Genomic DNA, 25,646 nt, shown 5'->3' with positions numbered 1-25,646 from the left:
TTTCTAATGGTTTTAAATGCATCATATTGATTAATTAAAAGACTTTAAAATGTAAAATATCAATAAAATATATCAAATAGCAAGCTTCGTATTTTTCACCTTAAGCTATCGATCCTTCTATGATTCATGCGAATTATTTCCAAACTGTTATTCAAATTTATTTTGATTTATTCCGAATTTCACCCAGCCCTCCATCTCTAGGGAAAATAAAAATACCTTAAAAACATATACATAGAACTGTTTATAAATTAGGTAATAATCGTGAAATTCGAAAAAATTCAACTTAGTTCATTAGTTCAGGTACCCACAGGTTGGGAACCGCTGGCCGTGGATCAAAAAAAACATATCTAGGTATATGTTACGCCGAATGTGCGAAATTGACTATTACATGAAATGGGCAAAATTTTGCCTAAATCATGAAAAATGCAAGCCCGTTGCCTTATTCATGAATTAGACAAAATATCTGGCGAGTGCGTGAATTCGGCAGTAATTTTTCTGCCTAGTTCATGCACTGGACAAATTAGATAGTAGCGCTATGGTGGTATTTTTTGCAACTAAACTAAATGTGACAAATGCTCATGCATTGGTCAAAATGTACATATATTATCTATTGTCAAAATAGATGATCGCGCTTCGGTGGTGTTTTTTGGCAACTAATCAAACTAACCAAATATGTCAAATGTCATTGATTATAATATAAAAATATACCAATCAATAACTACAATGACGTTCATATCCATTTACTATGCGCAAAAAAAATCTCGAACTATAATATGATAATGGAAGAATTTTATTGAAAGCCATTTTCGCGATTTGATTCGTGCTTGGGTATCAATCGTGCAATGGTCGATTGTATGTTTGTGATAGTTTGTTGACACTTGTTAGCTAACCTCAAAATGGACATTCAGTTGAATAATTTAATTCAGAATTACAAAACCTAACCTAACCTAACCTAATCTAACCTAACCTAATAATAATAATATTATAGTATGTCCAATTATAACTAATAAAACCATCCGTATTAAATTTACTTTTTCTTCTGTCATGTTGACAGTTCAAGAATTCCATACCCTGGCGTATTCATGTACTCAGCAGAAAATTTACCTAATTCATGAATAAGGCAACAAGCTTGACTATTACATGAATTAGACAAAATTTTGCCCATTTCATGTAATAGTCAATTTCGCACATTCGGCGTAACATATACATTATGCAATTAAAGTCGAAATAGTATGGGATAAATGTCACTTTCAAATTTGGAGCGTGTCAAGATGGGCGAGCCAAGCGGACTCTCGCGGTAAAAATATGAAACAGAAGATCGAGATGGAGATCGATATGAACAACTAACGAAAATGTTTCCAATCATGCCAACATTGCCAACAGATCGCAGTAATAAAATATGACATTTGTGAGATTGTTCTAGATTGGTATTTCGCCTATAAAAATTGCGATATTATGCCGGTATGCCGTATTCATAAGCAATTCTCGTGATGTTATGATAAATAACTGTAGACATATTATTTTTCGGTAAAAAACAATATGCATCGAGATAGGAATAAACGATCAAACACGAAATGTATTGTGCTATAACCGTCAAATTTTTGAGTGATTAGGGCGACATGGTAACAAATTTAACAAACGTAACAAAAAAATTGACATGGCGGGTGAATTTCAATTTCGATATATCGAATTATATTATTGAAAAGTGACACATCGCGATTGATTAACTACTGCAATATTCTACACGCGTATCCCCCGCCTGCGAATTGAGAAAAGGTATTTGAACAAATTTATTCTAGCAGGCTCGCATAATCAAAATAGTTTATACAAGTTGTACATATTGTTAATTTTATTACAATCCCAATATCACACGACCCAGGTACGTCAGAAAATGTTACTAAAACCGTTTATATTATTATTATGAGGGTATTTTCAATTTCCATAAAATTTAAATCGTTACAGCTTTTAAATTCATAAATTATAATAAATATCTTATTTGTATTACGTACCTACATATTCAATTCGTATTTTAAACGCAAATTTCAAATCTTGTGTTAACTTTTCAATAAAAAACCACAATATTAGTGATTACTATTGTGGTCCCGATTCCCGAGATTTTACAAAGTTTACAAAACTTTAAGGGTTCCAAAGAGGGTTGGATATCACCGCCATAGAGAAGTTATATTACTGATTAGTGGATAATTATAGTCAGTGGCGCACCCAGGATTTAATATTGGGGGGGCCCAAGGAGGAGAATGTAAATTAGTCCCATGGGCTCTTTTTCGTCTTCACAGCCTAATTTTTCGTTTATCGGTATTTTGTCTATTGCACTCGGTATACCTACACCATGGTCTCCACATCCTGAAACGGGCTCTCAGGCTAGGATATTTGGCGGGCCCACTACCTACCGCTAAGATTAAAGGCAGTGTGAAATACTACATTATCGTTTTTCAAATTGTGTTTTAGTTCAAATTAAGGGTACTTATACAGTGAATTATTGCCGATTTTTAATACATCCACTTTAATAATGGAGCTGTCGAGTATCAACACATAATAATCTAAAAATATATAAGTAATTGAAAATGTTCATGGCCATGAAGTATAATAGCGCCGCAGCCGACTTTTTTTACTATTAAAGCTAATTTATGATGTGTGTTTATCTCACTTATCTGGTTAACCCGACACGCCGGGCCCCAGGCTAGAGCCCTGTCAGCCCTCCCCAGCCATGACCTACACCACTCCGGAATTCGGGTGGACACCGAGAATTTTTTGACAGTTCCATTAGGGATTGGGTTTCTAAAGAAACCTGTGTTTCGAAATTTTTGTGTTGGAAATTAAAATCTAAGAAATTGTTCTAAAAAGGGTGCTGGAGAATTAGAAATCATTTGTTTGCCAGTGTTTTTATTTGTCTAAACCCAAAGGTATAGTTTATTGGCTTTCAACTTCAATGTTTAAAATCATTCTGATAATTTTCATGTTTGGGGGGTGCCAGGGCCCCTTGCCCCCCCCCCCCCCCCCCTGGGTGCGTCACTGATTATTTATAGTGGTCATACATACATTCCTAACGCAATATCTTAAGCTATGTACCTATGTGTGGAAGTTAATAAAAGAATGCTGAGTTGCATACAACTGATAAAAACTGCAGATTTCAGTAAAAAAAATAAGAAATAATATCTTAGCTATAAATAAATATAACAACGCACAAAAAGCGATCGTATGTAAGCATGGCAAAAAAATGTCAATTGATTATTCGGAAGCCGAGGTGTATAACAATAATAATAAATATTAGGTGTATAGCAGTGTTTCCCAACCTTATTTGTGCTATGCCCCACTTCAACGCTTCTTTAACTATAGTTAACTAAGAAATTCTGAAAAAAATGAATTGCTTCAAATAAAAAATGCACATAGGCAATACTATTTTTAATTTAACTTTTATAAGTAAGTACCTATACCTATCTATAATATTATATTATATGTTGGTACCTACAACTCGGAAGAAAATTAGTGCGATCCTTGTGCTTGATGTTGGCTGCAAAGAGTTTTTTTGTGAGGTACCTACTAATTTGGTCAATTTTAATCTTAAAACTCCATAGTTTGTCATGGCACAACGATTTCTTTTTTTCAGTAACAAATCATTTACAGCGCTAAAGTACCGCATTCTGGTTTCAATATCAAAAAAATATTTTCGATAATGCATTTTTTAACAAAAAATAATGTACCAAATAATAATGATTTGCACATTGCCCCCAAAAGATTCAAATTGCCCCTCGGTGGAGCGTACGCCACGTTGGGAAACACTGGTGTATAGGTACAAAAAACTCTACGATATCTCCCGAACAATAAAAATACTCAATGCAGACATAATATCATCATCGTTATGAGCCTAGGTCGATCCACTATTGTATGAAGTCTTCCCCTAACTCTTTCCGCTCTTCTCTGTCCCTAGTTGTTCGCTGCTTACGCCGAACGTGACGAGTTCGTCGATCCAGCGGGTTTTAATGCGGCATTATATTCGTTCAGTGCACGTTGGGTACCACTGTATGATTGCATCACATGTCCAGCGATTTTCCACTCACCACAATACCATTTCATCAGCTTTGCGACCTCTATAACATTGCGTACTCTTCTTGTCTGTTGGTTTTCTTTTTTCTCATTATGACCAACATGCACCATCCATGTCACGTTGGGCTACTTCGCTACAGTATGGATCCATCAATGACATTCATACGTTAGAAGTTGGCATTGTGTAAATGTTTTTTTATTGTGGTGGCATTGGTAAGCAGTACCCGCCTCTTTCAAAGCGCGTCCCTCGAGACATAAATAATTTCGGATTAAACTATGTATTATTTTAACAGTCAACATAGTAAGTACCTACTTGCCGGCATCTTTTTAACACAACATAATATGCAGTGGATACTTACTGCTGATATTACCCAGAATATTGCTTCATGGGCAACTAGGACTGCCCTTAAGTCCGCTCGATCGTCGAATTGAGCAAGTTGGAAATGCGAGGCAGTGAAAGTCCAAGAACCTGCCGATAAGAGCTTGTGATTTCTTGAGATTCGAAAAATCTCGAAATCAAGAATATTGGTTTTCTCGAAAATTCGTGATTGGTTTTTTTGATTTAGAAATTATGTGCGTACTTCTTGCCGACTTTTTTAGAAATTCCGTTCAGAATGGAAGTCAACGAATGCTTTTTTTTCGAGAAATCAAATTTTCTTGAGAAATTCCATTCATTTTTTTAATTCATATTGCGTTGGGCAGCTTATCCCAGTGACAAAGATTTTCTCGAGAATCTCGTTGATGATTTCTTGCAAAATAGGAATTCTCGAAAATTCGGATAATTAATTTCTCGAGATTGGTCTGTTCTGAGTATTTCTCGAGACGAGATATCTCGATAACAATCACAAACTCTACTACCGGTGATGATTATGATAATGTTAAAATATGGCTCTGCTAACAATAACGTGTTTTTGTTGGTCAATGGCCAGTGCATAATTTACAATAGATTTAAGCTATTAGTCGTCGGGTGTTCTTAGTCATTATTGTATAGTTTATGTTATTGATTTGTGTTTTAAATTATAGTATAAAACTGTCCAGTTCTGAGACCATTAGGCCGGTTTCAGACGGGACACCGGTGTCGCGCTCGATATAATGTAGGAGACCTTTGTATTATGTTTATGAACGCCCCAGAGACAATGAATCAACGCATAATTTCGCGTTATAAATTAGAACATAAAACTTGCTGCGGTAGTAAAAACAAGTGTATCGGCGGCTTGAGAATGTAGCGGCCGACGGAAAAGTGTACCGGACACGCATTGACTCATTAGCTCTGGGGCGTTCATAAACATAATACAAAGGCCCTTTTATTCAAATACAAAGGCCTCCTATATGATATCGAGCGCGACACCGGTGTCCCGTCTGAAACGGACCTTAGTAATGGTGTTTTAAAAATAGCCCAAAAAAATATTAAAAAATTTTCTATAAGTATTTGGAGTAGGTACATCTTCAAGGTACACATCACTAATATTCATTCCGACACAAGCTTACATAAATAAATTTAAATCAACATTACCTATTCAAAAAAGTAGGTAGGGGATCACGATCAGTATGATCAGTCAACCAAACATAAATGACAAAGCTAAAACATAGGGCAATAGTGCCAACAACTTAGCTGTACCCAAGAATAAAAAAATAATAGGAAGTGGGTTTGCCTTCTGGGTGAAGGTATTTGAAGCTCGAGTGTAGAAAAATGTGGGACTAAATACCTCATGTTTTATTTTCAATAGTTACGTCTTTGTCCATAATAAAGTATGCATCAAAGTTTGTCACGTAAACGAAACGCGCATTCAATATTTGAGAACATTGTATTTTTTGGGTTTACGGTCTGGTCGCCATTAAGCTATACATATAAACTGGCTTCAAAGTCTCGGTCCATGGCGACTGGCTTTCACATTTTTCTATCTTATAAATCTGTTCTGTGGTTGTACAGTGTAGGTACATGATTAATTTGTAAGACAGTCTGAATATGAATGAGGCAAGTATATTGACCCACTCGTATGTATTTTAAAAATCACATTCAATACTTTCAAAGTATTATTGTTATTGTTGTAGGTAACAATTTAAAGATTTTCCGCCAGTGCGATTTAGTCACTGTAATTTCCGACTCGTGCAGAAAAAATCTAACTTTACTTGGTTAGTATACCTAACTGATGTTTTTAATGCTTGAAGTGGGTAGCTGAATATTAATTTTGAGAACACAATGCACGATAATATGCAAAAGGCGACGCGAGAGAGTACCTATATTATATTCTTATATATTATGTCTCGTATACTTGTTCAATTCTCGCAGAGCAGATAACCAGTTTGTATATTTGCATGTTTTGTCAGAAAAAAATGTCAAAATAATTATCATTGGCAAGAAAAGTTAAAAAAGAGTCTTAAATCTAATCTGGCGATTATTTTTATTTGTCCCCTTTTACTACCTACATAATCACGATAATGACAATAATAATATTAATGTCTTAAAAAATATGTCAACCCTGATCACACCGCATAAAAAAATATTCGATTTCACTGGATAGTGGACAGCTGATATTGTATAGCAGTGTTCTGCGACAATTTGGAAAGGTTTTATACACTTTTGCAATATTTTCCGAAAACTAATAAGGACGATTCCTGGATTCAGAATTCATTTTCCGTGACAGCTAAACCAGTAAGCTTAAGCACAAGTGACTATGAAAATCTAATTGATTTAATTAGTGACTGATTTGAAACAAAAGTACAAAGATCAGCCTTTAAATGATTTCTGGGCGAGTTTGTCAGAAGAGTTTATTGTTTTACTTCCGTTTTCTACAACCTATTTATGCGAAGCGGGATTTTCTTTTTGTGCTGCAAGTCAAAGTGAAGGAAACAGCTCGACGCCACACCAGATATTAGAATGCAACTTACCTTTCATCAAAGTCATTTAGTGCTTTATTTATTCATATTTTTACGTTTATAATATATTATAGTTTTATATTTAAAAATAATTAAGTACTAAATAAATACATAATGTGTTTTAATAACATTTTTTTTAAATTTTTACTGTTCGGAATTGCCCAACCTAAAAAATAAGCTAAGTGTTCCGTTAAAATTTCCGGGTTTGCAAAGTGTTCCATCGCAGAAAAAGTTTGGGAAGCCCTGTTGTATAGTATAGCGAACGCATACCTACTATAATTTAGGTATGTACGTATGCTTATCCGTTTTAATTAAAATAAAAAAAACACGGCCATACATCAAATAATGAACAACCTTCGTGAAGCTAATTTAGATAATCTATTAAGTGATTGCCTGTAAACAGTGTAAACGAAAGAGCCTCTGTCTCGATTAATTTCGACCGTTTATAATTTATAAGATGTCGGGCACCTTTCTCTAATTAAATTGATACTGCTTCAAAAAACGTAATTAAGAGAGTACCTATTGTATTGTTCACGTGAATATCATTATCGTACATTGCCAGTATGTCGGTTGTTAGGCTGATAAGTCGTGTTAGTCAAACTAAGGGTCGCGAAAATACTAGAGCTAAATGACTATAACTATATTATTATATTACAAAGTCTCTTCATTTGTTATGTATCTACCCCATAGCCAGAAATTAATTGATATTGGATATTTTCTCCAGATTGCACGAATTAAAAAAACATTTTCGCAACAGTTTCTAGTCAACATCGATAAACCCCACTTCCTCCATATCAAATATCCCCAACCGACGTTCTGCGAAGCCCTGGGGTTTTGCAAAAAAAAGTACAATAATTAATAAAATCATTTTTTTTGTTATAAACAAAAAAATGCTTAACATGACCTGAGTTTTACTTGTGAGGGGACATTTTGAAACAGTTTAAATTCAGTTTTCGGGAATAACTATCACCGCATACTACGCACTGCTTTATTTGTATTGATGTATTACATCAATGGTATCAACGCATTTTAAACGTCCACTTTAACATTACAGCTTTAGCATAGCATATATTTTTTGTACACTATTACAAGTACCTATGCCATTAATTTTGGACAAATGATATTATGTCAAGCATGGCCCCCACATCCTGAAGCGGGCTCCCAGGCCAGGATCTTTGTCGGCCCCCCTACCTATCGCTAGGGTTAAAAGCGGTGTGACCCTCTACCTACAGAAACGTTTTCCAAATAATATTCCAGTTAAAATTAAGGGTATTTAGTGTATTTTTAGCGATTTTTTGTATTTTTCAATAAATCCACTTATGAAGTTTTCGAATATCAACACACAATAACCAAAATTTTCACCACAAAATCGTATATTTTAAAATATTAATATTCTTAAAGCAAAATAACAATTAGAAAACGATTCTGTAAAAAGTCCCACTGCCTTTATCCCTAGCGATAGGTAGGGGGCCGCCAAAGATACCGGTCTGGGGGCCCGCTTCAAGATGTGGGGGTCATGATTCTACTACATTGTTTGACAGCTTGTTGTTAACGCGGTTATGGTGTTAATAAAAAAACATCACGTCTGTCAGTTAACTTCCCGATGTAATTAACTACCCTAATACGACATATCATATGTATCACTGTTTTTTATTGGTTTTGGATTTATGTCATGTTGAAATACTGAGATTTTACAAAATGCCTCAAGGGGTGGGGGTCATGATTCTACTACATTGTTTGACAGCTTGTTGTTAACGCGGTTATGGTGTTAATAAAAAAACATCACGTCTGTCAGTTAACTTCCCGATGTAATTAACTACCCTAATACGACATATATTTATCACTGTTTTTTATTGGTTTTGGATTTATGTCATGTTGAAATAATGAGATTTTACAAAACGCCTCAAGGGTTCCGCCCATGGCTCCACATTTTATAGCGGGCCCTCAGCCAGGCCAGGATCTATGGCGGTCCCCCCTACCTATCGCTAAAGTTAAGGGCAGTGTGGTTTTCTACAGTAGTGTTCCCCAATGGTTTACACGGAACCCCAGGGTTAATGGTATTCCGTGTATTTTTAGCGATTTTTAAATAAATCCAGTTGATTTATTGAGTTGTCGGCACTCGGCACATTATGAAGCACTGATGGTGACCTGCTTTTGTGGTAACCAAGTGGAGTAGGTATACGTTTTATAACTTTGCACTATTTTGCACTTTTTACCACACTGATAAGCCTCTTTGCGTGATTACCTCGAATAAAAAATATTTTTAGAATATACTACGTCATTTGCATGCTAGAGCCGGAGTGCAAAGTTATGAAGCATATACTCTAACATGGTAGCCTTCGCCATATTGGATAAAAAGCCATTTTGTAAGTCAAGAAACACACAAAAAATAATTATAAAATAAAATTCTACGCGTGAATTAACATTTAATTATATCAGTCATCAAATTACAGCACAGCCACATATTTTGAAATGTTAATAATCATGAAGGAAAATAGCGCCGCAGGCGACTTTTTTACCATTTCAGCAAATTTGTGTTTTTCTCATTTAACTGGTCGACTTGCCGGGCCCCCAGGCTAGAGCCCTGTCTGCCCCCATGGTACCGCCATTCAAAAAAGGTTGGGAATCAAATCACTACTCTATATCAATAGTATGACATGTTAATATCTACTATTAGATTTTCTTTGGATAATATATGATTTTTCGGAGGAAAGGGCAGAGTATTATTAAACTATGCATATTTAAAAGGTATGTAGGTTCTTTAAGCGTGTCTCTTTGTGAGTTCCCGATTTGTTAACATTTTACGTTTCTCTAGGCGAAATTGACTAAAAGCCTATTCTATGTGGTAAAGCAGTTGGGCATAGTGGTTTCTCCTTCGAATTGACCGAATCAGCACTGCGAAATTAATATCTACTCAGATAGACGGAGCTACATGAGCACTATAAGAAAAAATAGACTTAGCTTAGAGCTTTCTACATTACCTATTTTAAAAGTCTTTAAACTACGGAACCTTTCTCGTAACGTTCATAATTTCGTGACCTTGTCTCTCTACGAAATTCTTGACATTCTACGCTGTGTCCACGACTTGGAAACCATTCATTTTTATTATATTAATCCACAAATTTAACGCCATGAAAAATTTATCAAAGCTCCATCAAAACTTATCGATCAAAAATCGCTGTTGGTATTCATCCCGCCCTCTATGAGCAATTTATGATTGCGCGTAGCCGATTAAACATTTAGTAACTTTACTATACATAATAAAGGACAGGGGCTGTGCCTCAAGAATTACAAGGGCTCTAGATCAGTGATTCCCAAACGTTCCCAACCAACAGCCTATTGAAAGTCGTGTCCGGAAATGTGTACGAATGCAGTTGGCTGTATAGTGAACTAGTTTTATCAAAAATAAATGACCGTATAGCATTGACATCAAATTCATATATCAATAATTTCAAGTCATACCCATCAAATATCCGATTGTAATGAGTAATAACAGCATTTTTATCAGATATTTGATACAAATCAATATCAAATTAATGTTCTTGTTGAATCTAATAAAATTGGAACATTACTGTCTGTAATGCTCTACGAACGCGTTATTTTTTTATCTCAATGATATGCGGCCATCTCTCACCGGTGAGACAGCTCTCGGTGAACTGTTTTACGGCTAAATCTACAATTTGCAAGGTAACAATAAATAGAGAAGGTGATTTTTGATAAGTGATTCGATTACGATTATGACATTCAAAGTAACAACATGGCAAACCGGTCCCAGGTGAGCATACTAATAAATTTCTCGATTTGTAACACCTTTCAGTGTTGAAACTACAACGACAATTTTTGCATTATAATAAATAACTCGATAAGGGTGGAGAGTCCATTAAAGACGAACCTCACACCCAGTGTTGCCATCTTTGAAGGGGTAAAAATTATACTATTTCTAAAAAATATATAGTACAGGAACATTTTTCGTCTTATTATTAAATTATAGTAATTGGTATATTTGCCGTAAAATTATAGTATTTTACATTTGTCGCGGAATCAAAATTATAGTATTGTACTATAACTATAGTACGGTTGGCACCTCTCACTTGCGATCCTTAGAAGCAACATTTGAAATAATGTGCAAGAAATTTAAAGTCATAATTTTTGTACACAGACGATTGAATATTTATCGAGTAGCTGAATAAACGGACATCTGAAAGATCTTTATGAACATACATAATTCGAAAGTTTAGAATCATACAAACAGTTTTTTTTTTTAATGTTTCGAATGTCGATATAACCGTGCCAAATGAAACGAATCGTAGGACGTGGGTACACAACAATATCTTGCAGTACACCCGTTAATAAACTACGATATAAACACGAATACAAAATGTTTTACGGAAAGGGGTCGCGCGTGGAAAATATTTAAGAACCTGTGGCGTAGATTACAAATGATTGGCAATACTTTGCTAGCGACCCAACAACTTAAAAATACAGATTGTCATCGTAACTAAAATGTTTACCTTTTTCCAAGTGTTTCGTTTAATTTCAGTGTTGTCTTTATTTAGCCTAGTGTAGACCTAAAGTGAGCTAGAAGCAGGTAAGTCCCAATCAATAAAATAACATAACAAAAGTGTTGGAACGTACAATATACAATGATTAATAGGCTAGTAATTTTATATGGTTGATTATTTTTCACAATAGATATCTAATAAATTCATGTTTATTCATCATTTATTTCGGTTATTTAAATAATATAAAGTGGTTTTTCCACTCGGCACTCATTCGGCCGACTCTAGAAACATAACGGTTTTAACATGGTCAAATACTGCGCGGATTGACTGACAGCCGTGACAATACGCAGACTATGTCCGTCGGGGACCATTTCCATGGTTAATCATAAGTATAAAAAAGCGTGAATTTCAGAACGGCGATGCTGTGAACTCTGCACTGACGCGTGGCACTGTTCGATTAATTTATTCTTAGTATACTTTGGCACTACAGTCCTCTGTTGCACCTTGGCTGACCTTCTCCAGTCAATCATCCCCGGTCTCTTTGTATGCCATCAAATCATCGAAGGCGTGGTATTCATGCACTTGGTTTTCCTTCTGGACTATTAATTGTACTCGTGTCACGTGACCGCCCCATCACAGACGTTGAGTTTTCATAAATCTGACGACGACAGGCTCATCAAAAAAGCTTTTATGATTACAGTGACGTCGTCAGGTGCTATTCTCACTCATTGGGTGAAACGTTTTTCGCATGATACATCGCTCAAACACCTGTAGCATCTGATAAAGTTGCACACGTGTTAAAGAATAGGTATATTATTATGTTCAATAGTTACATCTTTATCATAATATGCATTAAAAATTTGTCACGTAAACGAAACGCGCATTCAATATTCAACGTGAATGACATTTTTTTCTCAAAAAACGCCAAATTCCGGGACTCGGGAACATTTTCAATAGAGGGATCAAGAAACCGAGCGGGGTTGTTGCAAACACTTGATACGAAAACTACAAACTACGTCATTTTAGTGGCAGACAAACTCACGCCGGCTAATAACGTCTGTAGTCACAACGGTTATACATACAAGGATATAGTCAATAATGTTTCTCAAACTGAGGGTCCGTGAATCACCCTTCCAATAACCCGTGAAATATTTCAGTAAAAACAATTTTATGTAAGTAGGTACTATTAAATTTATAATTTTAAAAAACCTACACATAGGAATATCGAACAATGTTTGTTATATTATTATCTATAGTTTATGATAATGGCGTGCTCAGACCCTCCATTAAAATGTTTTCGCAAATTATATTATATATCCTGATTAATTACTCACCAGATCATTGCAGTCTAGATCTTAAGAAAATTTAGGAAGAAGAATCGAAAATGGGGAAAGGAGAAAGTTCATCTGCAAATTCCCAAAATATGGGGGAAACTCTTCTTAGAATTCCATAATATTATCTCCCTATACCTATAGGTATGTTATAGAATTTAAAAATCAAAATTTTCGTACACCTTTCACAAATAATTGTTTTATGGACAGTGACGCAATTCTGTTTGAGTTACGCAATTCTGTTTGAGTTTATTAACAATTAAAAACGTCATATTATAATAAATGTACCTACCTACTTTTTAAGTTTTCGCTTATATTATTACACCTAGGTACTTGATGGCTAGTTTTGAACTGTTGTCAGGTTAATTATATTTTGTCTTGAAAATAGCGGTAAATTATTTTTTGGGACCCTTGAATTAATTGTTCCTGACGTATGAGGCCTTGCAAAGGAAAGATTTGAGAAACACTGCGACAATGTGTCATACATGTCGCTTTTCTACTATTTGTTTAACCTTGACCCATTCGTATGCCCAAATTACACGAGCAGCCCTGCGACTCCCACCGACAGTCCGGCCCGATCGAGAAATGTAATTTTGAATCTTTTCGTCGAGTCGTGAGCGGAATAAACATATATTTACATTTTAGACATATCCATTTGACGTTAACATTATTTAAACAGACAATAATAATACGAAACAAAAATTATTTATGGTAGTAGGTACCCAACTACGATCACGAACTTGTTACTTATCCGAATATAACATCTGATAGTTTGCGGGTGACATTTGAATTAAGAACATAATGTGTGTATGAAGAAGGATTTGTTAGTGTGGCCAGCAAACTAACCAGTAGATTTTTGGTTCACTTATAATTTTCAATAGCACCAGAAACACAACGTAGGTACGTTAAGAATCAATCAAATCAAGTGTCGAATTGCCAGAACAGTTAGTTACGTGTAATTGCTATATAATGTTGACGATTGCTCACGACTAGGGATTGCAATACCGGCATTTAAAAACCGGTATCTTATTATTTTTCAATACCGAAGAACCGGTTTTAAAATCGGACAATACCGATATATTAATTACGTAACATAAAAGGTTTAATATGATTGTATTTTTGTCGGGTTACGCGATTTACGGAGACCAGCAATAACACGTGCTATAAAATATTAATATTTTGAAGAGATTTATATACTATGGCCGAGCGGCTTAAGCGTGGGCTTATAAAGATTCGAATCCTGGATCTGACAAATACACATAGTGTTTGTCAATTTCTGTTTGGAGCCAGAGTATGAGACCGAATAGGTTCAGCAAGTGGCTAAAATCCACATCTCGTAAAAACAAAATCTGTTTATACAATCTCTATTCCGTGGAGGCCCATATAGTCCCCCGAGGATCAAACATGGTGAAGTAGTATAATATAGATATATGTACCTACTTATTAGTAGATACGTCTGTTTTTCCCCATATATTTCAATAATACCGGTATTCAATACCGGCATTAGTATTTTCATTCGGTATTGCAATCCCTACTCACGACACGAGTCGTTGAGTCTGTTCATATAATTGTAATTAAAGCATTTTACAAGATTGAATGAATCGGGTAGACATCTTCAATTTCCTTCGATAGCGAATCCATTCACAGCTTTCGCGCAATGATAAAACTAGCTCTCGAAACATACCTGAGAGGACCAAAACGCAATCCGGTTCGCGAAATATTCGAAACTATCACTCCGTCTCGTGGAAAAATTATATATTACATTCCGATTCGTAAATTATTAGGAAAATAATTAAATTTATTTATTTTACATTTCTAATATTTCCTGGGTCTGTGGATAAATCTTATGTTATCACTAAATCAATTAATTAAATGATATTAAATTATTTATAAGTATCTAGCAGCGATGTTCCGTGGGACTAGACAGATCATACACTGCTAACGGACGACAGACGAGAGAAGAAAATAGAATAATACAATTTGATTAGATGAATTTGATTGCCAGATCTTCAGAAGATATTATGCATGTCCAAAGTTTAAAAACTGTCATTGTCCGCCCACCCTAGTTAAACAACAAAAAATACACTTAATATTTTCGGAAAAGCTGGATAAAACTTGGTAGGTATGTCTATATAATGTATAAAAAAATCACGAGTCAGTACGTTTTTCTACAATACATGCTCGGCTCGGATTGATCTTAAACAACTGATAAATTATTATTGTTACACTTGGCAGTGGTTGGATGTAATAATAATATACATAACATATAAATAACATAATATTATGTTACAATTAATATTGATATACCTATCACAATATACTGGAGAGTATCAGTGACTATTTACAAAACTCAGGTTCGATGAAATGTAGTTGGTATAAATACGCAGAATAGTATGTTGTCTTTCTCTGTGGCAGTAATTCCCAGCCTGGTTCAGTGAGAATTCAGTACAACTTGTGGCCTATGTCCAAAAAACGTAGTAATTTTGGAGTTCAGCCTAATTAGATATAGCAACATAGTTAGCGTAAGGAGATTATTCGGGTTCAAATCGAGAAATTTTTCGCCGAAAAGATAGCTCTTTTTTCATCATCGAATAACAAATTCCGTCCCGGTTCAAAGTCTAATGCGTTTTTTCCCCCCTGGGAATTTCTTAGGTTTTCATTTCAGACCAAGGTAGGCAGGCAGTTTTATTTTCCCGTTTCAAATTCCCTTCGTTATCTTTTCACAGTAACAATTTCTCGAATTCTCATCAATGATTCCTCGAGATTCGAGATTCACCTTTCCTGATTATTTCTCGAGATTTCGAGAGCCTGTACTAACTACCTACTGATCTACACGTCGATTTCTTAATAATTAACCTTGATATTACGGCGTGATAGGGTTTCGTAAGATTTGACAAAATGTTTCAAACACAAAATATTGAGAATCACTGCAAGACATGGCAAATCCGTTTGTCAGGCGCCAGAGTATCGCTATAGATACGTAGGTCCGCCGCCTATCATCGGCGAGTTTTTCGGTCTAGTTCGGCATTCGCTTTAATTTATAGCATCCAGATAGAAATTCCAATAAAATATGTAATCTCCCTAAATTCATTATTGAATCAATAATCATTGTGTGCAGTGCAGTGGGGTAGATGCAGTGTATACCCATCGGAAAATCCACTTTTTCGTTTAGTCGCCCTATTATCTAAAATCTAAATAATAAAATGTATTATTGTATACAATAGGGTCCGGCGAAATAGTCTGCGAAAACGACCGCCCACCCGCGTAGCGATCGGCCCGCTACAAATTACAATCAGACGAAAAGTATGATTTTCAAGAACGAGCGCCTGACGACCGTCACGAAATTCGCCTACAACTGGAGCAAGCTGCTGCTCGCAGCTTTCTTCGTGCTTCTGCTGGTTCGATGGCAGTTCGCGTGGCACTACCGCCACATCAGAAGGTCGCAGATACCGGAGGAACTCATGCAAGGCATCAGCACGTTAGACATTAACTTTAACCTTCACCCGTGCGACTACACGGCTATACTCCAGAACGACACGGTCCTGGAGATACCCGACTGGAGGAATGATCTTACGTTGGACGACAGGACCGGCATCGAGTCCGGGCAGTACGTGCCGCAAACCTGCAGGCCGCTGTACAGCACGGCGATCCTCGTGCCGTACAGAAACAGGCGAACGCAGTTGGATCTGTTTCTGCCGTACATGCACAACTTTCTCCGAATGCAGAAAATACACTACAGGTTAGTCAATTCGCCATACATATTCCACCAAATATGACAATGTCCTACGGTGTACAAAGGGACAAATTACTCAAGTATGTCCAACAGTCTATCGGACCGAGCAGTGACAATTATTTTACTGCGAAGAACTCGATTACAAAGCAAATACATCGCGTTACATTCGGGTTCGCGAAATAAAAATACTAGATAATAATATTATTATAATATAGGTAAAATGTTCAGGTTTATTATCGTTTGAATAAGGACAAATCAAGGCAAAATATTCAAATTAGATAAACCTGATAAACGTTGCTATGCAAATAATAACATTAACATTTTTTATACCATGTCCATGTTGGGAATAAAATGCTTATAACTGTTTATACAAATAAATTACAATGTTTAAATCCTGTTTCACGCATATGTGGTGATGCGAAAACTGGTCCTAACCAGAGCCGTAGGAATCTAATCCATTTTTAAAGATTCGGTTCGATATTCGGCTCCGTCAAATAAAATATCGGAGCCCCGGGTCCGATTCTTTAAAATCATACTCACATACTTAAATCCACCTACCTACCTGGGATGGATATTTCAATTTCAAAACTCAGAAAGTATGTGTCATAGGTATGTATGTAGACAGTATTTTATCAGGATATCTTTACGTCACATTTAAAATTTTAATTACTATTAACATCAATGGATCCATATTTTTTGAAGGGTTCCCAAGGTTGGTTCTCAAGATTCGGAGTCAAGGGTTACGGTCTCGGTTACGGTTCTATTTCCAGCTTTGCTCGTAACTATGTTGTTTCAATTAAACGAGTATGTCACTTGTACCCGTTTAATCCCCACCCCCTCAATAATTATGTGTTTTATTTCCATATTTGTAATTTATAAACCATCCACTATCTACTCTAATAGTTAGGTACCTACCTACACTTCTTTAGTTGAGAAAAAATCATGGAATACTGGTAATAATTCTACCTCTCTTCACATGCATCGAAATAATTACTATCGCCGAGCTAAAGCCTATTCCAGACCGACATACATCTTCCCGTAAAGTAAACAAATAAACATTGTCGAAAAACTGTTTATTACCCAACAAATTTTGTATTTTTTTTTAAACATAATGGTTTTTTATACCAACAACTTTGGCTGTGGCCATGCTTGCGGTTTTTTTTAGTGACGCGCTGTCTCGCGAAATGTCGTTTCATTAATTAAACCATGCAAATTTGTACGATGTGGACCTACCAAACTACATGTACTTAATTTTATGACAATGTTTTGCAGGTGTGGACGTGCATTGAGTTTCAAAAAACGATCGTGCAGCAGCAAATGTTTGCAATCAATAATATATTATGTGTAATTTGTTCGCGGGCAATGTATTTTGTATTTTTTTTTAAACATAATGGTTTTTTATACCAACAACTTTGGCTGTGGCCATGCTTGCGGTTTTTTTTAGTGACGCGCTGTCTCGCGAAATGTCGTTTCATTAATTAAACCATGCAAATTTGTACGATGTGGACCTACCAAACTACATGTACTTAATTTTATGACAATGTTTTGCAGGTGTGGACGTGCATTGAGTTTCAAAAAACGATCGTGCAGCAGCAAATGTTTGCAATCAATAATATATTATGTGTAATTTGTTCGCGGGCAATGTATTTTGTATTTTTTTTTAAACATAATGGTTTTTTATACCAACAACTTTGGCTGTGGCCATGCTTGCGGTTTTTTTTAGTGACGCGCTGTCTCGCGAAATGTCGTTTCATTAATTAAACCATGCAAATTTGTACGATGTGGACCTACCAAACTACATGTACTTAATTTTATGACAATGTTTTGCAGGTGTGGACGTGCATTGAGTTTCAAAAAACGATCGTGCAGCAGCAAATGTTTGCAATCAATAATATATTATGTGTAATTTGTTCGCGGGCAATGTAGGTATATTGGTCTGTCTACGATATTATATTTTTTATACTCTTCGATCTACCAATGTTACCTAGAACGAATGTACGCGCGAGATTGTGTCAAAGTATACTAAGCCAAAGGGGCGTAACTTGACAGAGGATTTTATTGATTTCATGAAATCATAATTTTCACTATTTACTCCGCAAAACAAATAATTGTAACTCAGTCACGACATAACTCCTTCTGATGCAATTTTGGGAAGTCAACGACGATATTCTCAACAATTCAAATTCTAATCGCTATTTGTTTACGAAATGCTCATTACGCCCCTTTTCCTTAGCAAGAAGCGGCAAGTTTATATGCAAATACGACTATGATGTCATATTGTATTACGATACTGCCAATCAATAAATATAAATTGATAAGAAATATTAGATTGGAATTTCGGCTACCATCTGGTAAAGTGACGTGATGATGTACCTACTTATATATGTGTAAATATTCACCAAAGCTACAATTGCTCCGGAAAGTAGTACCCAATTGCGAAATCTATACTAATATATAGGTAGAGATATAGACCTTACATTGTAATGTGAGTAAATTTGTAAATCGGAATCATTGTCGTATTCTGTGCCGCCATTATGTATTACTGTGCCGCCAGATTTTATTATAAAAATACATTTGGATGTAGTTAAAAATGAACTCTACCTACCAGTGGGTTGGAGGTAGGCTGCCGCACTAAACTTTGTCAGTCATACTTATTTGTTTTCATTGAACTAAGAATACAATTTCCAGATGGTGCAGGTTAGTTTTTACAATTCAATTAGACCCTGCCTCAACCACACCATAATAGTTTAAGCTATGGGCGATCCAACAAAAATAGTGCACATTTTGCAGTCACACTCATTTGTTTTTGTTGAATTAAGAAACCATTTTTAATGATGGTGTTAGTTAGGTTTTTTAAAAATCATTAAGCCCTGCCCACGCCAAACCATAGTAAACGCATTAACCCCGCTTACTTGCACCGCAACACATAATCTATCCTCAATGTATTTGACTGATAACAAGCACTGTTTATCGAGTTAGAAAATTATGTAAATTATAATTTCAAAAGACACAGTCAGTAAGCGGTTTATGAGGACAATCATTAAAAAAACTGCATTTAAGCTTATCTTTAAAAATTTCAAGTTTGTTAATCATCTTTTTGGTGATATCAATTCTACATAAACATTTGACAGATTAAAATGTTTCCAAATTAATAAAATCCATGTATGACATGAAACAAAGGTCTGACAGTGGAAATAATTGATTAGGAATTAATTATCAAGAATTAGCTATGTGGATAATTATTAATTATACAGGTTATTTAGGTTGCAGCTATATCTGCTTACCATATAATCGGTGGCATTCTGGCAACACACCGACACCCTCCATCTATAAAAATGAAGCTAGTTTTTTTAATGAATTATGTTATGCAAAAAATTACGCTTCAGTCTAACGAAGATCTTACATTCCAACGCATTGAATTGACACTTGAAAGGCATTGTCTACATAACACTAATAAGACCAAGTGTTAGTGTGGTTTGGAAAATTGATGCATGACCAAATAGATGGTAAGAGTACTGGGCTCATTTAATGTAAGGATGCCCACTTTCACTTTGACAGTCCCACGATGGCCGCGCGGCTTAACCGTCGGCCTATAGTGTCGTGGGTACCAGGTTCGAATCCTGGGTCTGGCAAGTACACATATTGTTTTTCAATTTGTGTATGAGTCAGAGTATGGAATCTGCTAACACAAACATCTACTTTGTAGAGGCCCGTTCATATGATCCCATTAGGATCGAGGATTGAGCTAAAAACTTAAATGAGACCTCATTTCGGCTGTGGATTGAAAGTAAAGTGAGTCCTGTCTTTCGCGCCTTACAGCTGGCACACATGAATTTAATTTGATTTCCACAGGTTGTTCATAGTGGAGCAGGGCGGGGCGGGTCCTTGGAACAAAGGCAAGCTGTTCAACGCGGGGGCCAAAGTGGCCATGGAGTTGGGCTTTCCCTGCCTGGTGCTGCACGACGTGGACATGCTGCCGTTAAACCCGTCCAACCTATATGCTTGCACGGCGCGGCCCCGCCACATGAGCGCCAGCGTCGACAAGTTTAGGTCAGTCAGTTTACGACTCATATAGAAAATATTCTAATCTATATTAATCAAAGCCATATAAGTAAAAATAAAACAACTAAATCTTTTGGGATATTGTCTGTTGAAGCATGCTTGCATATTGGAATTTTAATGTTAGAAGAGATTTTTCCAACTTAGTGGTCCAACTGAAAATTCTGCCATTTTGACTGATGTTTTCATTGGATGACTTCATTGAGTTGGCCATAATTTTTTATGAACCATAGACATTTAATGTCGTTAACAAGAGTCTTAGCTACTGCCATGACTTAATGATAGAAAATACTCAACCACTAAAAAGGCACTTCCTTCCTTGATAAACCAGGAGAAAAAAGAATGATCCACGATATCTCAACTTCAGTCTATGTGATGGTCAATATAGAAATGGGCACAGAGGGAGGTCATTGCAAATACAGGAGATTATGAATGACAAACTGTGGTTCTAGGATAGAATCCCAATTCCTACCCATAAATGGAGTTTGAACAATTGGCTACCAACAATTTTGCTACAAATATTATGCATAGTTGATTGACTTGCTCATATAAATTGTGTTATTTTTAGATGATCAACAATGTGATTCACTTTGTTGTGGTATTTTGAAAAAAATAATGAAACCAGACAAGTTTCCGCAAGCACTAAGATTGCTCATACATTGTGGGGCTTCAGAGGACATGGTGAGAAAAATTATCTAATCAAAATACTGTTGATGTTTCAGATATAATTTACCATATGAGTCACTGATTGGTGGCGCGTTAGCCATGCTGTCCATCCATTACAAAAAGGTGAACGGATTTTCAAACAAATATGAAATGTGGGGAGGGGAGGACGACGACTTGTACAATAGAATAATCAACGAGAACCTCACCGTACAGAGGTAAGCACGGGGAGTTATTAATTCAATTGTGTTAATTTGTTTGTAGCAAACATGAGATCTGGAATCAATTTTTGAGGGCTGCGGGCAACTCTTTATACTTTATATAGTGAACTTTCTTCTGTCATTCTCTCTTGACTAAGGATCATGACCATTCTGAAATGCAATCATCCCTCAGTTGTCTGCTTCTCTCAGAGCAGAGTTAAGGCTACCCTCGGTTAGCTCCTTTACTCAGGCACTACAGCGGGCGCCAACGCTCTTTTTCTGCTTAGCCTTTCTTCAAGGCTTGCCAAAAACCACCAGATCATATATTCCATGACGAAATCTTCAATTGAAGTGTATTTCTTCGTGTTCTTTTATTTTTATTAAAATTAATGTCTCATGAAATGTTGAATTTTACAATAAATGTTTTTGTAAATAATTCACCTACACCCGGAGGTTTATGCATAGTACTATCCGATAAGATATTTCAGCCATTTAATGAAAAATAATAGTGCATTGAAATCGCTCGACACAATCATTCCTTCAATACATTAAAAATTCAAATTCAATCATTTTTCCTACTTGAGAGCTCGGTAACCATTGCAGATATGATAAAAATTATTCTTATAAAAAATGTGTATTTATTAACTAGTTGAATATGGCTGGTAAACTAAAAATCGTCTGCCATTTTCCAAGATGGCGACTGAAACACATCATGTATGATTGTTGATTTTTTGGTATGTTATTACTGGACAGTAGCACTATGTATATGCAAAATTTCACCATTGGGGAAATTATTTCTAGGTAAGGGTGGGGTAAGGGGATATTTTCTACAAAAATGTAGTTATTTCAACTTTTGTGTATACTTGAATATTAGCGTGCCATTCTCATACCTAACATTGTGGCTATCCCACCAACTCGAAGGGTGGAGGTAGGCTGTTAAGATCTGACATAAATAGTGCACACTAAAAATTGTGTATTTGTTTTCGTTCGTGTTTGTTGGTTTTTAAAATTTAATTAAACCCTGCCTAATTCAAGCCATAGTAAATAATCGTGAAAAAAATATTTTATAAATGGAAGAATATTTTTTATCGATTATGTTTGGCATAGGCAGGGTTTAAAGAATTTAAAAAAACTAACCCAATACGATCTGTAATATGTATTCTTAATTCAATGAATACAAATAAGTATGACTAAAAAAGTTTAGTGTGCACTATTTATGTTGAATCGCCCATAGCATACTTAAACTATTATGGTTTCGTTTAGGCAGGGTTTTATTGAAATTTAAAAACTAACCAGCACCATCCGCTATTTATATGGAATCTTAACAGCCTACCTTCACCCCTCCCTCACTACTGCTAACAACTAACTAACATACATATTTATGCATCGTTATTTTATAATACGAAAACTTTGAATGATGGATCATTTTTATTTTATAGGCCAGTTAACATTTCCCAAATAATACGATTCGTAAACAATTATTTCTATTCATGAAAATTTGCAATGATAAAACAATAATAATGAATAGCGCTTATAATGTCTATTGTTTGATTTCAGATTTCCTCAAGAGATGTCAATGTATACGATGATGAAGCACAAGCACGAGCCGTTCAACCGAAACCGGCACACATTGCTCGACGAAAACTTCGGCAAGCACAGAGAAGACGGACTGAACACGCTCTCCTACAAGCATATGGTCCTTTCGAAGCATTCCTTATACACAAACATTACTGTCCATCTTTAAAACATTTACGCCAATTCTAGAATAATAAAATTAGCACAAACGCAGGTTTGTTCCCGCAGGCAAATCACAAACTAGTCCAAACCGGTTTGAAAAATACTAGCCGGAACATGTAATCTTTGGATGACAATGACCACCAATTAGTTTACCATCAGTTATATCAAAAAATTGTCAGTTTGGTTGTCAGACAGCCACATTCTGGGTCATTTGAAAGCATCAACCGATCTCTGACCATCTCACACCATTTGCTTTGCATTTGACTTGCGGGAACAAACTTTATAATCAATTTATAGACAAAAAAGTTAAAATTTCCTGGGCTAGAAAAAATTATTTCAATTGGATCTTCATTTTACGGCATGCTCGCTCAGCTGTGCTTTTTTAAATCTCTGTCAAACGTCTTTGAAAACATTCAATGGAACTGAACTGTTTTTCGCATTCACAGAATACAGAAGACTGAGCCTCATCAAGAGAATCAGCATTTATATGGTGGTAATTATTGATAAATAACTTATTAAATCTATCTCTTGGTAATTCACCATATATAATTTTTATTATTTAATACAACACATATTTTCCTCGAGTACTTAAGCTTCATCTTATTACATTACATATCTTGATAAACTTACTATTTGAGTGACACACATATTAATTTAAATAAAAAAAAATTACATGTGATAATCACCAAGTGATCGATAAATTATATAAATAAAAATAAAATTATAAAAAAAAAGAGTTAATTAGAATTAAAAAACAATTTTCTGCTTGACATGGACCAAAATGTTTAGATGGTTTGGTCTGTAAATTCAAACAGTGAAAGAAATAGGGATTAGAACTGGCAAACAATCAATCCTTTTAATAACTCTGCAAGGATTCATTACGATTGTGTCAATGCTCTGACGGGGAACGTGCGTAGTGCAACAAAAAAGTATTGAAACTAAAATTATCCTATTTTTCTACGTTAATGAAAATGTCTACTCTCCTAAGGGGAAACCGATGACTAAATTTAGCATAGTAATTTTTGTCTTGTCAATTATTAATGTTACAACTGTGGCTAAATTACAATGAAAATGTTCATAGATCTGTATTAGCAAAATAATATGAATAATATTCTTCTCCTGTGGCCTTACGGTATAAATATAATCCTCCTTATTATGTATTATGAAATGTGCACATTATAAATGTATCGTTTTTAGCTTTTTTTTCGATTAATTAATAATCTGCATGTAAAAAATGTATAGTATTATTTTTGTTAGTTCAACGTTAAGAAGTTTATTTGTATAAGCATTTTTTTTTATATAAGGAAGCTTTCTAAAAAAAACCATTGTGATAATATGTAGCTATGTAGAGTTGTTGTGCGGTTTTAAATTTTCAGAATGGATATTACAAATTCCAATTAAATATTATGTTTTGAATAAAATTACTTAAAATTTCCAAAGTGCAATTTTAAAAATGTGGCCTTTTAAGTGTCAATATAAAAATGAATTGTCTCCTGCTACGTTTGAGTGATGGATATGGTAGTACCAAATATATGTATTGGCACACCATAAAACTAAATTTAAATAAATAAAGTATGCCAGTATATTATATCTTTTCTTTCACGTGTCCAAAATAAATATTGTGAAGAGATTCTGATTTGAAAAATTTATCTACCGCTGGTATTCACCAAAAGTTATTTACGCAATGCGTGTTTCGTTTTGTAAGAATTAAGTGGTGATTTTACTAATGCGATCATCGCATCCAAATTTAATTTAACTGTCATGAATACAGATGGTTTTTAAAATTCTATTAACCCTACCTAAACCTAACAAAACCATAATAGATACATAATATTCTTTTATCTATAAAATATCTAAAACTATGTATAAATCAATGGCATAATTTTATATAGTTTATAGATAGAAGAATATTTTTTATCAAATATGTATTTTAATTTGTTATAAACAGGTTTTAATTGAATTTTAAAAACAAACCTGCACCATCTGCAATTTGTATTATTAGGACAATGAAAACAAATAAGTATGACTAACAAAGTATAGTTTGTATTATTTATGTTTAATCTTCAGTCTAAATACAATCTTAGTCTCTGCCATATATTATATTCTCTCAACCTGGGACGTGTCTCTTTTTTGAGCCCTTAGAGCTTGTCCACATGACGCGATTCCCATCGCTCGAGAATCAGAAATGTCTTCCGTCCAGATACGGAGTAGTTTGCGCGTTTGAAACAATTAGGTGAAGTAATTCATTTTTGAATCAGCATAAAAAAACAAACGCGAGTGTAGAAAAAAGCACTACAACTCGATGGTGTTAGTCGGTTTCTATGCAATTTTGTAATTCGCGATTACTTCCAATACCTATTCTCCGCACTTTACAACCTAGGTGACGTAATTTATTTGGAAGTAGCAATAAAAAGTCTCGCGTTCGAGCGCCAAGCGGTCGTATTTCATTTTGTAATGGCTGTAAACTCCGCGTTTGTCCAGA

General features: G+C 35.2%; 2 protein-coding genes across 3 annotated transcripts in view; one reads left to right on the top strand and one right to left on the bottom strand.

Moving 5' to 3' along the window:
- The window catches only part of Incenp (Inner centromere protein), a 72,522-nt gene that overhangs the window by 19,996 nt on the left and 26,880 nt on the right, over positions 1-25,646 (bottom strand). The window lies entirely within an intron of this gene.
- LOC147070128 (beta1,4-N-acetylgalactosaminyltransferase B-like) lies at positions 1,387-23,871 on the top strand. Of its 2 annotated transcripts, none has more exons than XM_085950061.1 (5): positions 1,387-1,461; positions 15,997-16,511; positions 20,358-20,555; positions 21,287-21,445; positions 22,985-23,871. In XM_085950061.1, exons 2-5 carry the CDS (start codon positions 16,078-16,080, stop codon positions 23,169-23,171), a joined length of 978 nt encoding a protein of 325 aa, XP_085806187.1. In that variant the 5' UTR covers positions 1,387-1,461; positions 15,997-16,077; the 3' UTR covers positions 23,172-23,871. The 2 variants fall into 2 exon arrangements, with proteins under 2 accessions (XP_085806187.1, XP_085806186.1); XM_085950060.1 differs by having other exon boundaries at positions 1,387-1,776.

The sequence above is a fragment of the Rhyacophila brunnea genome, unplaced genomic scaffold (assembly GCF_057557595.1).
Source record: "Rhyacophila brunnea isolate RB1 unplaced genomic scaffold, BYU_Rbru_1.0 scaffold_22, whole genome shotgun sequence".
NCBI classification, from domain to species: Eukaryota; Metazoa; Arthropoda; class Insecta; order Trichoptera; family Rhyacophilidae; genus Rhyacophila; species Rhyacophila brunnea.
Note: the sequence above shows the minus strand (reverse complement) of the source record. Positions and strands in the feature narration are given on the sequence as shown.